Source organism: Podarcis vaucheri (assembly GCF_965113315.1).
Source record: "Podarcis vaucheri genome assembly, chromosome: 11".
Taxonomy (NCBI): domain Eukaryota; kingdom Metazoa; phylum Chordata; class Lepidosauria; order Squamata; family Lacertidae; genus Podarcis; species Podarcis vaucheri.
Genome location: NC_138749.1, coordinates 66,389,533 through 66,407,178, shown reverse-complemented (window position 1 = coordinate 66,407,178; position 17,646 = coordinate 66,389,533). Strand labels below are relative to the sequence as shown.

At 38.7% G+C, this 17,646-nt stretch overlaps 1 protein-coding gene across 4 annotated transcripts in view; it reads right to left on the bottom strand.

Moving 5' to 3' along the window:
* Nucleotides 1-363: 363 nt before the first annotated feature.
* Nucleotides 364-17,646, bottom strand: part of DOCK8 (dedicator of cytokinesis 8) — a 168,055-nt gene continuing 150,772 nt past the window's right edge. For all 4 annotated transcript variants that reach the window (XM_082241467.1, XM_082241468.1, XM_082241469.1 and 1 more), the window contains 7 exons: nt 16,271-16,405; nt 14,176-14,265; nt 3,937-4,173; nt 3,442-3,585; nt 2,469-2,575; nt 2,010-2,180; nt 364-1,630 (listed from right to left, as the gene is read on the bottom strand). In XM_082241467.1, coding sequence (XP_082097593.1) covers nt 1,570-1,630; nt 2,010-2,180; nt 2,469-2,575; nt 3,442-3,585; nt 3,937-4,173; nt 14,176-14,265; nt 16,271-16,405 — 945 coding nt within the window. In that variant the 3' untranslated portion in view covers nt 364-1,569. The remainder of the gene's footprint in view (nt 1,631-2,009; nt 2,181-2,468; nt 2,576-3,441; nt 3,586-3,936; nt 4,174-14,175; nt 14,266-16,270; nt 16,406-17,646) is intronic.

Sequence of the window (17,646 nt, the reverse complement as noted above, 5' to 3'; positions counted from 1 at the left end):
CTGTTTCTAGAGCGCGGATTTTCACAAGAGTGTACCCCTGTTTATCCTCTACTCCTACTTGGAAAACGTTTGGAGAGCAAAAAGTATACATGCTGTACTTTGCAATTAAAGCAAATGGTACACAAATGGTTCAGTGTCAGTTCCCTGTTAGAATTGATCTGGAACCCTAAATGCCCTCCCTCCAAGCCTTGCCTTTTCTTAAAACCTCCTGGGCACATACCACAAAAATAAATAATCCATTTTTACAACTAACTCCAAAGAAGCAAAGAAATATACGTTGTACTATCAGCTTCCTAACAATTTTAAATCTATTTAACACTGAGTAATCTCCATAATGTACAATCAGGATCACTTAAACAACACTTTGCACATTAATCTTTATTTCTAACTTTTTCAAGCATGGTGTTTGGAAGAGAGAGAAAAACAAAGTAATGTTTGAACTCGAAATAAAATGGTTTTTTCTGTTAATACAGTATTTTTTTATATTTTTTTATTTCATAGATTAATTTTAGGCCTTTAAGAACAAAAGAACTGCTAAGTGCTAAAAGTTCCCACAATACTCTCCAAAGTGTGAACATTTCACGTGAACATTTTACCTTGCCTCTCGTGAAGGAAATGAGTCCCACCCAACATGAAGCAAAAATACAAGTCAGGTCATCAGGAACAAACACTGTATTTCAAGTATTAGAAAAAATAAAATTGTTTTAAATAATAATTATAGTTATAATTACAATAATAAAACATTCTAACTAGAATGCATCTCTGGAGCCCACAGGAAGAAATATAACTTCAACAGTAAAAGGATAGTAGCATTTGAATATTGGTCACACCTGAGTGGTCTCCATTTTGCATTTGTGTGGCCTCCATCCAATGAGATTTAAATATTGCAGAGTAATATGTTATCCTACTTGTTAAAAGCATAACAACATCCACTTCCATGAGAAAAGTTTTTACCAGATACATTACAATGCTTTCCATCAAGCAGTAAGATTATTCCGATTCAAACAACAATAATTTTATGTAAGTTGGAATCTACTTACAAATGTCTGTAAGTTTCTTATTACAATAAATGTGATTGAAATGTGCTTAAAACTTGGATTGACTTGTTTTGATTAACTGTTCGTATCTGCTGCTTGGTGAATGTGCTTATGTAACATTGATGCAAATCCATGATTGGTCAGAAGGGGCTTTGGGTTACATTCAGGAACATTTCCATGAGCTTAGTATGATAAAACATCCACAGATGAAGTTTCATCTGTTGACAATGCAATATTGTGAACTGGCCTTTAGAATATTGGAGAAAACACAAAACTCTTTTCTCTGTGCGAGCAAATATCCATGTCAATTTATAATAAAATATCTGTTTTTCTGCAACTAGTTTCAATACCCACTCCGTTAGAAGATGTGATGAGTTATAACTTTTCCTTGTTGAGTCTTGTACAGAAAGCAATCTTTCCAAAATGTGTTCATGAGAAATTGTGGGGAAATTTTACAATTTGGAACAGCATTTGCATATCCTCTTGTATTTGATCCACTGCAAGTAGATAGCTCCTTTTCATGAAGCTGCTTTTAACTGTTCTGTGGAGGCAGATTTTCATATTTCCTAAAACTAGAATTAAGGAAAGAGCCCCTAAAATAAATAAGAAGAAAATGAGAATAGAAATAACTGGACAAGTAAGTAAGTAAGTAGTAGTAGTAGTAATAATAATAATAATAATAATAATAATAATAATAATAATAATAATAATATACCCCACCCATCTGGCTGGGTTTCCCCAGCCACTGTGGGCGGCTTACAGCACATAAAAAATCGTAAAACATTAGACACTAAATTTTGATACAGAATTGCCTTCAGATTTTGGTTAGCCAAGGTGGTTCCCTCCAAATGTTGTTGGACTCATGATAACTGGTTCACTCATCATCTGGAGTGAACCACACTGGCTAACCCCGTCCTATGCTGTATTTTGCTATGGTTATTGGGTGTGTGGGGGAAAGGGAGTTTCTTATACCTTGAAATACTGTTAACTTTCACAATAGGTTTATACAGCTCTGGGATCTTCCTCTCAATCATTGGTCTGAGGTTCTCTTTCAACTTGTTGTAGTTCTTTTTCAGTTCTTGTTGATATTCCCTTTGGTCAGCAGTAATCAGACATTTATTTTTCTCCACTGCTTCACCACATCTGTTCCCAAAAAATGAAGAAAACAATTTTGCTGATTAATATAACCGCACAGTATTGGCCCATCTTGTAATAAAGTTTCATTATTGGCTGGGACTGAACATGAAGATTTGGAGTTACTTTTTAGTCTTGTTACCAGGATCAATTTAGTGTCCAATGGGACAATAATTTCATCAGAGGCTGCATTCCATGCTACAGTGGGGATTGTGTAATTTGTTTATATCTTTGCTGTAAAGCCACCTAACGCACAAGAATGTGCCGACACAGATTATACTTTGCCACGTTACTCACCTCATTATGAATTCTTTGAAGCATAACCTCAGCTTGTTGTGATGTCGATAAAGTTTTGGATCCTCTGGAATTTCAGCCAGGAACACTTGAGCTACTTCTAGTGGTCCCTTATGGAAGAACATAAAATTGTATTACATAAAGCATATTTCATGAGGAAACGGATGACCAGGTATCAACCAGAATTAAAGGTAAAGGTAAAGGTACCCCTGCCTGAACGGGCCAGTCTTGACAGACTCTGGGGTTTGTGCGCCCATCTCACATCTATAGGCCGGGGGCCAGCGCTGTCCGGAGACACTTCCAGGTCACGTGGCCAGCGTGACAAAGCTGCATCTGGCGAGCCAGCGCAGCACACGGAACGCCGTTTACCTTCCCGCTGGTAAGCGGTACCTATTTATCTACTTGCACCCGGGGGTGCTTTCGAACTGCTAGGTTGGCAGGCGCTGGGACCGAGCAGCGGGAGCGCACCCCGCCGCGGGGATTCGAACTGCCGACCTTTCGATCGGCAAGCCCTAGGCGCTGAGGTTTTTACCCACAGCGCCACCCGCGTCCCTCCATCAACCAGAATTACTATCATGTAAAACCCAATAAATGGCAAAAAAATCTAGTCAGATTTCAGGAAGGCACAACTTTCAGGGCAACTCAGTTGCAACAGGAGGGAGTAGGAGAGGATTTCAGTGGGACAGTACTCAAAAACAGGAATTGGTAAGAAAATGCCTTTGGACACCCAGCGTTCTCTAACCCTTGAGAGGGAAATCTAGGTATTATAGGATGATTGGGCTGCAGTTTTCATGTCTGGGCACTAGGAAGTCACTGGGATTAGTGACAAGGAGATGTCAGACTCCTTTAATAGGAGGATTAATCTACACCATTAATAGGTGTAGGTGTGTGCCATTTTAATGTTTTGTTTATGCCGCTAACATGGCTAAGCAGAGAGAAGAAAAGAAGAAGAATCAACAATATTCTGACAATATACCTGATTTACTGTGGCCCCCACAGAACCTTGAAGCACCATCTGCAGCATTTTGGGATCTGGTGGCACCTGTCTGGTGGCAACAGCCAGTTCAAGCGTTTTCTTTTGCATGTCTTCAATAGCTACTTCAATTGGCATCAAAACAAACTGAAATTACAGAGGGACAGGTATGTTGCAACAAAGAAACTGCAAATAACAGTTGCCACAAGGATGACAAGCTGTTTTTATGTGGTTGTTTTTTAAGCCAAAAGTAGATAGCATGGTCTTTCCACTCTCTGCCACTTGATAAAAGACTGGCAAAAGAGTTAAATGGGAGGAAGTTAAGTGAACCACTCCCATCAGACAGCTTAAATGAAAGAAGAGTAGGGAAAGCAGAAATGACAATTTTAAGAGTGTCCAGTCCCGCATGCTGTAGCTCAGTTTTTTGTGATTTAATATTTTGTCTCAGTACTACTGCACATTTTATTTTAGTTCTATTGCTTTGGAAGCAGACATTACCTCCTCCTTTTGAATGACATTGATTCTAGTTTTGATGTAGGGGAAAGCATGCATTGTGGTCAAAATGGTCTTCCTCTTATACTGCTCACTCAGTTCTCCTCGTGGCCGTCCATCCCGAGTGAAAGGGGTGGTATACATAAATCGTCGGAGGTTGAAGTTTTTCTCAAAATGGGTCACTCTGTCTTTCATCTCATAGTCATCAAAATAGGGTTCCACAAAGGTAATTTGTATGTAGGCCTGGAAAGACGGGGAAATGGAAAAATGTTTTATATGTAAGCTTATGTCAATAAAAATTATTTAAGCATGAAGCTGAACCTGCAACTGAGAGACATATTATACTACTCACACAACAAACATAAGATGTTTAGATGGAAGAATGAAGGTATCCTTCTACAAACAGTCCCTATAAGCAAAGAAGCTTGAAGTGCTGGCTTGCCCCTTGATTTTCCCTATGTGCACCAAACTGAGAGCAAGCAAGGCAACTTGTTTCCAGCGGGAGCTTGTCTTTCCAAAGCCAAACCGGACAGCTTCTCCAACTGCCAGGGCTAAATGCTCTAAAGCTGATTTGCACAAGCTCTGCTTGTTGGAGGAGGTGGGAGGAATACCGACCTATCTGAGGACAGCACCCTATATTGCAACCTGGTTTCTTCTCCCCCTCATAAAAATATTGTGGGGTTAAGGGAAGATAAAGAGTTCGAGGCAAACAACAGAAGACAAAAGGTTTTCCCAGGAATGACTGGACAATAGCCTCTGTCAGCTGGGACAGTGTATAGAAGGAGCCAGGTCTTCTTTATTATATACAAGCAGAGAAGAACGGGTGTAGCCAGGATTTATTTATTTATTTATTTATTTATTTATTTATTTATTTATTTATTTATTTATTTGCAGGGTATTACTTTTGTTAGCAGGGGGCAGAACCTATCTAGCTATCTAGCTATTTAATTAAGTGTTTTTATTTAGTTACTTAATCGGGGAGGGAGCTGCACCCTCTGGCTACACCTATGCAGAGAAGTTTGCCATATGAACTGTGTGTAATGTGCATCTAGGTTCTAAAGAACTGGACATATATATTGACAGACTGTAGGTATTTTTAGTTCATCCGTCACTCAAGAGTCCCAAGGGAGCAAACAACATTAAAACCACAATTAGCAATAAATATTTAAAACAAAACAAATCAACACCATAACATTAACAACAATTGCAAATTGTTATTAATTAACAGGCTGCAGAGGTAGTGGTGGTGGGAAATAGCACCATGCATTTCATCCCTCCACAAAAGCCTGGGCAAACTTGGTTGGACTGGTCATGTTTGCGGATGCCTGATGATCGTCTTCCAAAGCAACTACCCTATTCCAAACTTAAAAATGGAAAGCATAATGCTGGTGGTCAACAAAAGAAGTTTAAAGGTCTCAAGGCAAATCTAAAAAAATGTAGTATAAACACCAAAAACTGGGAAACACTGTCCTGTGAGTGCTTCAACTGGAGAGCAGCCTTTACCAAACACCTTTGGGCTTTGAAAATGATTGAACTCAGGACAAAAGGGAGAAACGTGCTAAAGCACATTCGGCAAACCCTCACATCAAATCAACCAAAAAAACAAGGGTTTCGCCACCCACCGTCTCAGATTTTGATGAAACTAAGTGTACACCCTTCCCTTAGGGTTGAAAGAAAGCCCCTTAATTTTTCTTACCTCTATCACAAACGGTTTTAAATTTATAGCAAATTTCATGAAATCTGTGTTTCTGTCCCTCTTGAGATCCTCGGCCTTGTGTGCATTTTTTTTCCTTTTTCTCCATAACCAATGATCAGATCTCTTTGAAATTTTACACAGAGCTCAATAACATGATGAGGATTTCAGGAAAAAAATACACCAACACTCAAAAGGTTTTATAAATGCCTTTAAAATGTATAAATGTAGGTTTTTTTTGGTGGAAAAACTAGGTTTAGAAAACATAAATTTTCAGCATTAGTGCACGATGTTTTTGATGGTGAAAATCATCTTGCTCTTTCTCCACAAAGAATAAAATTTATGGGTCTCTTATGCCTTGTAACAAAATTTTACATTTTTTGGACATCGTGGGGGGCAAATGGCTACTGGGTACAACTTTCCTACAATCCATAGCTGTAATAGAAAAAAATAATGAAACAAAGTTGTTCATCTTAAAATTTAAAATATTAGTTAGAATATTAGTTATTACCGGGGGGGGGGAGTTCAAAAGTGCAGACTTGTTTTTCAGTTTGGGGGTATTTAAAACTATGAAAATTGGCTATATCGTGAAATCAATCTAAAAAAAAATATCTGTCAGAAACTTTAAATGTTGACATGTAAGGAAATAAGATCTAGCAAGAAAATGATTAAAAGAATGTAAAATTATGCATTCTCATTTGAATACATCAAATTAGGCTTAAATTATGTTTTTAAAAAATATTCATTTCAGAAATATAAAAAATATGAGACATTTTAATATGTTTTCTCAGATTGCAGTTCAGAGAAGTCTTTTGTTTATGCTATATGAGGTGAGGGGAGAGACTTCCCCCTGCCTTGCCCCCCCCCACAGGGAGCGCTTATAAGGAAGAACGGGGGGGGGGGGGGAGAGACTCCACCAGGCAAGGCCTTCTTCCACCTTGCAGTCAATCTACTTCTGGTATCAGTGTGGTGTACTCTTATAATTTATCCAATCTTTGAGTGCTAGTTCTTGCTGTGTTTTTCAACTGGAATAAGATGGAAAATTCAATATGTAGTGTGGGAGAGTTAACTGCTAGTGAATGCCGTAAGTTAACTTTCAGTCACAGAAAGGGGATTGAGAATGTTAATTGTTTAAGCGAAGAGGACAGACAGCTGTTACATTTAAAACTGAAGCTAAAGCTGAAGACTTAGAAACTATTTGCTTACATTACCAAAGTGTATATTTGAAGAAATTTGAATCTCGCCAAAAAAACCCCTACAGGGATCCTTTTAAAAAGCACAAAGGACCAGTCAAAAAATATCTACGCTCTGTAACATTACAGAAGTCTAACGATTTGTTAGAGACAGGAATTAAAGTAAAGCCAGGCCATAAATTGTGCAGAAGATGTGGACAAATTATTTATAGCAGCGATGTAAATCAAAGTGATGTTGAAGATAGTTGCGTTCAACCTGAAGAAAAGACCTGTTTGGAGAGAAGAGAAGCCATAGAAAAGCTGAACACATCCCTTTAAAATTACACGGTTTACCTGAAACACTGCAAGACATCTTATGGAAAGAGGAAGATAGAAAAGTTTGAGGAAAATATTCATGATAAAATGAAAAAAGTGCTACAGGTTGAAATCCCAACGAAAGAGACTAAAGCAGAGATGGCGATTACAGATAAAGTGAGTGACATGGACAAACTTGTAGAGGTGATGAAATATTCCATAAAATGCAGAAGAAGCAAATCCAGATGCTGACCATTCCTGCTTCTCTTTCATGGCCATGAAGAAAAATTCAATAAACATTTAGTGTATCTGATTATTCAGTTCACCAGGCACAGAAACATTTAAAAGAGGAATTTTAGCTGAACCAGATCCCAGAGGTGGAAAAAAGCTTCCATCTGAAACTGTAAGCAAGGTTCTAAACTTTTATCACAGTGACGAGCAGTCCAGAATAATGCCAGGAATGAAAGATGTGGTCAGCATTGGTATCATAGGAGTATCATAGGAAGCGGCTAATACTGGGCAACCTCTGAGAACTGTATGCAGGCTTCAAGAAGGAATATCCCAGTGTTAAAGTAGGTTCCTCAAAGTTTTGTGCTTTGAGTGGTGTGTTTTCGCTGGTTCTAGTGGAGCCCACAATATATGTGTGTGTACCATTCTCAATGGATTTCCACAGATCGAATACACTTGATCAAAACCACTTCAGCATTAGATGAGTTCAGTGATGATTTAACAGACAAAATAGAACGTTTGATTCCTTTCATAGCAAAGTCACAGTCTTCCTTCCTTAAAAATTTAAAAGAAAACCTTCCATCACACACTGCTGCTATTCTATTAGATTCCAGTGAAAATTGTTCATTCATCATCCAATATGAGGTACAAGGACTTCTGATTCTTGTACTTTGCATCCTGTGGAGGTGCATTATAAAAGCCCAGATGGAGAGAAGTTGATCTCATCCCATTGCATTGTTTCTGATGATTTAAAGCATGATGTGAATACAGTATACAAAACTCAAGAATATAATTTTCCTCACATCAAACAGATACATTACTTTAGTGACGGCTGTGCAGCAACACTACAAAAATAAGTTCAACTTCCTAAATCTCTGTCATCATCAGGAAGATTTCCAAATACACGCACAGTAGTCTTTCTTTGCTAGTCATGGCAAGTCAGAATGCAACAGTATTGGTGGAACTGCTAGAAAAGAGAGTCTTGACAAGCAGATTAGTACTCCAAAAACATTTTTTTATTTCTGTGAAAAAATATATATGAAAAGGTCAAATTCCATTATATTGCAAGGGAAGACATGGACATAATCCGCTCTTCCTTCAAAATCCATTTCAGAGACGTGCACACACTCCCAGGAACTCGCAATTTCCACAACTTTAAACCACATACAGGCAAAATTGAAGCAAGAATGAGCATTGGTAAAGAGCCCTCCCTCACTTTCAACCTGAGGAGCCTCCCCAAACTTTCTGTGAATGCTGATGATCTGTATCCTGGATGTTTTGTCGCTTGCAAGTATGATCATTTGTGATACTTTGGAATGATATCAGAGATTAACCAAGACAAGGGAGATGCTTTGTAAAATTTCTTCAACCAAATGGACCTTCACCTTCATTCTGCTGGCCTAGCCATGACGATTCTTGTGCAATACCATTTCCTCATATGCTTGGTATTGTACAATGCCCCCCCCACCAGACAATAACTGGCAGAAGATACTTCTTTCCCAATGAGTGTATGGCATTGAAAATGAAAAGCTTACAGGTGATACCGAGGCTACAGCAAGGAAACTGAGGAGAATTGAACTCGTAACATAATCAACTGTGAGAATAGCATAATCTGTTATGGTAATTTTTTACTTTAGTTTAATTGTTGTCCTTACTGCTATAAAACTGCTTCATTGTGAATTACGCCTCAGTATATTTAACATAAATGTTAAAAAGTCTCCATGCATCTATTAATTCAAGATGGCACAAAAATATCATTCTCCCCGCCCCCCTTAAGACAGACATGTCTTTATATGCAATAATATTCTGAAAAACAAATTGGGGATCATGTAATGTTGCAAAATTGAATATATTGTACAACACCCACAGACAATAACTGGTGTTGTACAAAATTGATCACACTCTTTTAATCTTTTTCTTGCTACGTCTTATTTCTTGCTACGTCTTATTTCTTGCTACGTCTTATTTCCTTACATGTCAACATTTAAAGTTTCTGACCGATTTTTAAAAATTAATTTCACGATATAACCAATTATCATAGTTTTAAAAACAAGTCTGCATTTTTGAAAAAAACCCTGTACAGTGGTACCTCGGGTTACATACGCTTCAGTTTACATACACTTCAGGTTACAGACTCCGTTAACCCAGAAATAGTACCTCAGGTTAAGAACTTTGCTTCAGGATGAGAACAGAAATTGTGCTCCGGCGGCGCGGCCCCATTAGCTAAAGTGGTGCTTCAGGTTAAGAACAGTTTCAGGTTAAGAACGGACCTCCGGAATGAATTAAGTACTTAACCCAAGGTACCACTGTAATAACTAATATTATTTTAAATTTTAAGATGAACAGTTTCAGATTGAGACAGGTTTAACAGTGGTCAAGAAGGTTAAATACTTGGGGATAAACATGACAGCTAAAAATGGGAACTTGTTTAAAGACAATTATGAAAAATGTTGGACGGAGGTTAAAAAGGATTTAGAAATATGGTCAAATCTGAAGCTTTCCTTGTTGGGCCAAATTGCTGTTATAAAGATGAATGTACTGCCAAGAATGTTATTTTTGTTCCAATCATTACAAATTTTAGACAAGATGGATTGTTTCAAGAAGTGGCAGAGAGACATCTCTAGATTTGTCTGGCAGGGCAAAAAGCCCAGAATAAAATTTAAAATATTAACTGATGTAAAAGAAAGAGGGGGGTTTGCCCTGCCAGACCTTAAACTCTACTATGAATCAACAGCTTTCTGCTGGTTGAAAGACTGGCTACTTCTTGAGAACACTGACATTTTGGATCTAGAAGGTTTTAATAATGTTTTTGGGTGGCACGCATACTTGTGGTACGGCAAGGTTAAAGCTCATAAAGCATTTAAAAACCATATTGTCAGGAGAGCACTGTTTAATGTTTGGACAAGGTATAAGGAATTACTTGAAAATAAAACCCCAAGGTGGTTGTCACCAATGGAGGCGAAGGCTCAGAAAAGGCCCAATATGGAGGCCAAATGGCCAAAATATTGGGAGATTTTGGAGAAAGGAGGAGACAAATTGAAATTGCAGAGTTTTGAGAAACTAAAAGATAGAGTGCGAGATTGGTTTCATTATTACCAAATAAGAGAAGCATACAATCTGGACAAAAAAATTGGCTTCCAGGTGGAAAAATCAAAGTTGGAAACAGAACTGTTAGAACCCAAAACTAAGATTTTGTCAAAGATGTATAACTTGCTGTTGAAATGGAATACTCAGGATGAAACGGTTAAATCTGCTATGATTAAATGGGCACAAGATGTTGGTCATAACATTATGTTTGCTGACTGGGAATAGTTGTGGACCACAGGTATGAAATTTACGGCATGTAATGCCCTAAGAGAGAATTTTATGAAAATGGTTTACAGGTGGTACATGACACCAGTCAAGCTTGCAAAAATCTATCATTTGCCCGATAATAAATGTTGGAAATGTAAAGAAACTGAAGGTACATTCTTCCACCTTTGGTGGACGTGCCCAAGGATTAAGGCTTTCTGGGAAATGTTATACCTTCTTGAAGAAACCAGAGGCCTTTCTCCTGGGCATGGTCGGCCAATTGGTGCCAAAGAAGGATAGAACTTTCTTTATGTACGCCACAACAGCAGCAAGAATACTCATCACAAAGTATTGGAAAACACAAGATCTACCCACCCTGGAAGAATGGCAGATGGAACTGGCAGAAATGACTGGCAGAATCCGAGATCAGGGAGAAGAGGCGGTGGAAGAAGAATGGAAAAAATTTAAAGACTATTTACAGAAATACTGTAAAATGAATGAATGTTAAAGGGATGTTGGATTGAAAACAAGCGGTGTTGGTAAAAAGATTAACAAGAATATGTAAATATGGATTGACAATGGTGGAAAATATATATTTATTATAGGTTAAGATGCTGAGTAAGGATAAATGATAGAGGGTAAGGACTTGCTGAATTAAATATCTGAACTGGAATACAAAAAGGGAGGTGTGAGGAGGTCAGGAAACTAGTAAATGAAGTATAAGATATGAAATTATTGATTTCTTTTCTTTTCTTTTTTTCATGTTAACTGTTTTCTATTTTGTATTTTTCATGTGTTTTGCTTTTGTTTTTTGTAACTCTTTTTTATTTTATTAGGGTTATTCTCTGTCTTTATTTTTTAAGTTTAAACTTTGAAATTTTCTAATGTCTGTAAAACTTTAATAAATATTACTTAAAAAATTTTTTTTTAAGATGAACAATTTTGTTTCATTACTTTTTTCTATTACAGCTATGGATTGTAGGAAAGTTGTACACAGTAGCCATTTGCCCCCCACGATGTCCAAAAAATGTAAAATTTTGTTACAAGGCATAAGAGACCCATAAATTTGTGGGTCTCTTTGTGAAGAAAGAGCATCTCTTTGCAATAATTTTCACCATCAAAAACTTTTAATTACATTGTGAGCTAATGCTGAAAATTTATGTTTTCTAAACCTAGGTTTTATAAAACCTTTTGAGTGCCGGAGTATTTTTTCCTGAAATCCTCATCATGTTATTGAGCTCTGTGTAAAATTTCAAAGAGATCTGATCATTGGTTATGGAGAAAAAAGAATAAAATGAACACAAGGCCGAGGATCTCAAGAGGGACAGAAACACAGATTTCATGAAATTTTGAAGTGCTATAAAATTAAAACCGTTTGAGAAAGAGGTAAAAAAAATTAAGGGGCTTTCTTTCAACCATAAGGGAAGGGTGTACACCAAGTTTCATCAAAATCCGAGACGGTGGGTGGCATTGAACTGATGTAGAATGACCCCATGATCAACCCAGAAACCAATGTCCCCACGTATGGATCCAGAATTGGCCTCCACAGTCACGTATGGACTCACTGTTAAAATTCGGCCATGAGTGAACACAAAAGGAGGAGGACGAGGAGGAGGCTCAGGTAAGAGGCATACCTGATACAACCAAATCCAATCCAATCAGGGCTCTCTCTTTTGAGAAGGTATTTTTATAATATGTTCATGGGCATAGCCAGGATTTTCTTCTTCGGAGGTCATCCAAGCTTTTTGGGGGAGATTATGGGTAAAAATTCCCCCCAATAGTGTCACGGTCCAGGTCGTAGGCGGCAGCATTCCAGATCTGACACACCGGGACCAGGGTAATAATGGCAGCAGTTCAATGGAGGACGAAAACCCAATGAGGCTTGAACACAGGAACAGAAACTGGAACAGGAGGAGGCACTGGAGCAAGGCCAGGAGCGCTGAAGCAGGAGCAGGAACTGGCAACAGCTGGGTATAAACCCCGTTGCTGTGGCAAAGAACCAGGGCAAAATGCTGGCCTTGCATCTCTTGATCTGGCCACCCCTGCCAGGCCGCACCGACTCCCCCAAGCCAAACACAGCAACTCCTCACTGGGCTCAGGGCCTGGCCCCTGCAAATACTCATGGTACTCCATATGAAAGGAATACATTATGGGGGCAGGCTTTTGTTAGGAGGGGCAACTTCAGTTAATTAAATATTTTTAATGCTTTTCAATACTTTTTGAGGATGGGGGGTACTACACCCATGAGTATGTTTCACCATTTTTATCTACTGTACATATTTAGCCAAGTCTTATGTTCTTACTCCCACTGGTTAAATAAAGACAAGCACAGGCCCCTGCATGATTTTAATAATAATAATAATAATAATAATAATAATAATAATAATAATAATAATAATTTATTTATATCCCGTCCTCCCTGGCCGAAGTGCAGAGGCTTTATACTGCAAATGGGTTGTTCAGATACAATGTTTGTTTTTGTGCATTTGGCATATGAGTTTCCACACGTTCCTGTATGTTCAGTTGTGGATATTCCCCCACTTGGCATCAGACAGTGGAATTTGACAATGTTTCAGGAGGTGTTTTTTCCTTTTCCATTTTTAGCTCTCTTCCACACTTGTTCTTCCTCTGTGCATGTACACCTTTGAATTTCCACCTCCTCAGGAAGTGTGCAAGACTGCCAATGTTACCAGCCTTATTTATCACAATGGGCTAGAGGGATGCTTGTTTTGGAGTGGGGCCAAGGGCAATATCCATTTCTATTTGGTTTTTAGTTTAATACAGAGATTAATACATTAATTAATAGTTTAATACAGAGATAAATTTCTTTATATATATAAAAAAGCCCAATGTACTGTGTACAGTAATCCCCCAGATGTCCTCTGTGGAAAACTCAGGAGAACATTTCTCCTAACCGGGTTGTTGAAACTCAAGCATGTCTTCAGCATGCCACAAATGGCAAAAACAGGAATGCTTGTACTGCTGGAAACAAAATGGCTAGGTTGTGCTCAAGTGATGATCAAAAGGAAGGGGTGTGGCACCAGAGGCTATCCACTGAAGCCTCACCACATCGGACAAACCCCACTCTCCCCAAGTGCACTACAGAGTTTCCACATCAGCAGCGACTGAAGGTGTCTAACTGGATTCAGGTTAATTTTTTTTAAAAAAAATTGGCTGGCATTTTTATGATCATAGAATTTAGAGTTGGAAGGGACCATGAGAGTCATCAAGACAGTGTCATATGGACACTGCAAAAACCTATATAGCTCTAATTGGACTTACCCAGTGAGAGCAAAGCTGTGGAATTGTCAATTAAATGCTTGTATTCAATCATGGTGAAAGAGTATGAGAGAAGGGATGTACCTGTTTAACTCTTCCTTTAAACCTAGCCAAAGCAAATCTATATATGGCTATGATTACATATTTTTGTCAAATGTGTATAATCAATTCCAGGTTTAGACTTCAGTTTTATGGTTGTAAAATGTAAGAATGCTCAATACAGAATTCCTAGCTCAGTGGTAGTAAAGGAAGAAATGCCTTCCATACCTTACTGGGATCTAGCTTGCTCTTGTCAACTGGAGTAGAATCTTTAATCACTACAATGCGATCCTCCCCAAAACACTGACCATAAAAGCCCTGAAAAGGAAAACAAGATTATGGCTGAGGAGCTTTTTTGTTTACAGTCCTTTTTAATGTACTTAGTTGGGTCTACAAGTTGTAAAAAAGATGAGATTATTAACTGAAGATAGCTTTACAACTAAACACTAGTTTTCACAAAGAAAAAGGTCACATAGAAATGTTGCAGGTTTCAGTCCTGCCACGTGGAAAAGAGTGAAACCTGAAAGTGAAACCAACTGTGTTCCTGCAACACACTAAGACAAATTGGCGAATGTGAGAAGAGCTCGCTGCCTCTTTTCTCTTGCTCAATCCTTTTAGCTGCTGTGCAACCACTTGTTACAGCTAGTGGTTAGTGAGGAGAAAGCATAGCTGCAACTCCTGGTTCTCATGACACACTAAGCCAAACTCTGGCTTTGCTTAGCATGGTGCAGAAGCAAAATAAATAAATAACAAAGAGGAGTAAAGCAGCTGTATGGGGGGCTGCATGTTTGTGAAACCCTGCTACGTGAAGGTTTGGCTTCATGTGTCATGTGAACTAGGCCATATTCTTGCTACAGACATTCTTCAAAACACATATCAGTCTATGGTCAGAACACTGCAGGCTGCCCTTAACAATTTGGTTTATATTTGATGCCTCCCCTGATGGCTGGAATTCCACTTCCCACCCCCAAGCATTCTAGCCCCATAGAGGGGATTTTAATTCTAATCACAGTAGGAATAGATAAACCTCCCCACCTCCATAAGCTCTTTCTCCCTCCGCAACTGTAATGAATAAAGGCAGCTACTTGCCATGCATTGGTCATACATAAAGTATGACCCTGAGTCCTCCATCAGTAAATTAGAAATGGCAACGCCACCTGGTTGTACAAATTACTGTGATTGTGTATATGAACTACTTTGAATGTTCAAAAAGTGGAATAGAAATGCTAAATATTACCATCATCCAAGCTAAAAATACCAGAGTTGCCACACTGGCTGTACTACTTGGCCATTTAGATTAAATCTACTCCAAAGGTACCAAGCTCAACACCATAGGCAAAAGATTAAGCAATTTCAACAATGGATTTGCTCTAAAGAGTTCACAGTGGCAAGCTCCCTTTGTGCACTGACAACCTAATCTAGGTTTATGGGGAAGAAAAGTATGTCAGTACGTTGCTTAAACATGTTGAGGAAAGTTGAAGATGGAGCCAGAGTTCCTCAGAAGATCAGGACATGGAAGAGGAAAGGGCAGTTGCACCTCCAATTGATTGGGACAAAGAGTCAAAGGTGAATTTGCAAAAGCCCTGCTAGTTAGAGCAAGTAGGAGCAGTTAACTGCACTCTAGGAACTGCAATAGAGGCTTTTTACCCCCACAAGAGAACAATCATTATCACACACACTGCACGAACATAGAAGGCACAACACAAAGTTGTGGCTGAATTTATGAATTCCACCCCCATGATCCAAATCCTGAAACTCCCAACAGAATCTGAAAGGGTTTTATGTTTCCATGGGGATTTTTTTGAAATAATCTGTTCCTCTACATCCATCCATGAGGTACAGAAGTATGGCTACTACAGGGGATGAATATGTGATGAAAACATGTGCTTTTCCCTTTCAGCCTCACTCATTTGGGGAATAATGGATGCAGAAGTGCCTTCCTGTCAAAAGCTTCCCACTCATCTCCACCATCAACACATCTTATTCACCTCATCCTGACCACTGCTGGTCAGGATGACAATAAGTGCAAGATATTGTAGAGGTATATTTGTCACACTGCTGTGACACCAGATAGCACTGGAAATTATAGTGCCGGATTACTTCCCATTTGGAAAGGCTCTTTTTTCTTTTTCTTTTCTTTTCTTTTCTTTTTCTTTTTTTGCAAACTGCCAGGCTCTGAAGGTTAACTAGAGAAGTGAATTGTGGAGTGTTTATCTGCATTATCTCTTTCATTCCCTGTCATTTTAGGTATAGATGTTATTCCTCTTTGAATGCTATCCTTTTGCCATGATGTCCTAACATTTACAGAAGTATAACCACTTACCTCCAGTCTATGAGAAATCTCAGGAAGTTTGGTAATAGCAGGCTCTTTGTAAACAAATTCCTGTTCATCTAAATCTCCAAATATGGCTCCATAGAAGCCAACACGGAAGTAAGTGCCAAACATTCTCTTCTGACCCTGTTTGATGAATATGAAGTCACTAAATTTCAATTTCTTTTCATAGCTTTCTATTTTTGTGCAGTGATGAAATTAATTTTTGTGGCAATTTATACATTTGTGTTTGTTATTCTACAAAGCAGCTGTATCTTAGTAGAACTAAGCATCATTAAAAGAAACCAAGAGAAATAGATATGGTCTGTAAATTAAAGATTTAAGCAAACTTGAAAAAGCTTTTCTACATCTCAAGAGCAACAAACACTATATGTCTAAGTAGACAAATAGAAGAAGAGAAGATGAAGGAAGAACCAATAAAACTTGGGCAGAACCCATTGGGAGGTGCTTACCTGCAAGCTCCATTTAAATGGAGCTTGCAGGTAAGCACCTCCCAGTGTGCTTTGCCCATTCTCCTAAAATAAAAACATTGTCAGACATAAGGGTTGCCCTGTTTCTCTTCTTAACTATTAATGTCCATTTGCACTCAGATACTGCCTATAATTTAAAATCTTGCATCAGTATAGTATTGAATTGCTAGCTATCTTTGAAGGAGCTCCACAAGCACAGAAGACACTCTTTGTTGCTGTCAAAAAGGCTTATTTGCACACATGGACTGATTTAGTGAAGCTATGTGAATGTTGATGCACTCCCATCACTCTTTTGCATTCTCTGATGCATGTGCAAAGCCACTTCCTTTCTGGAAGATCCTGATCTTGTGTAATTTAGGATTGTGCCAGTTGACTATATATAGGTGAAACAGATTACCACTTACTACATGAGTGTCATGAAGCATGTCCTGCTTCATAGCTTCAATCATGGGGAGAGCTGGTTATTTGTTCACAGTAGCCTTACAGTTGAGTTTAAGTCACCATATGGAATATCTCTACGCAGGGACTGAGAAATAGGCATCATAACAAATGGTGGTTTGAAGAGTCATAAAAGCACTAGGCTATGATTCTGTCCCCCTTCATGGATCACTGCCTTGCCGTGGCAAAGGGGCTTGAAGAACTCAGAGAAGCTATGAGCTATGCCGAGCAGGGCACCCAAGATGAACAGGTCATAGTGGAGAGTTTTGACCAAACGTGATCCACCTGGAGCAGGAACTGGCAAGCCACTCCAGTATCCATGCCAAGAAAACTCCATGGACAAAAACAACAGGCATATGAAAGTTATGACGCTGGAAGATGAGCACCTCAGGTCGGAAGGTGTCCAACGTGCTACTGGGGAAGAGCGGAGGACAAGTACAAGTAGATCCAGAGCTGATG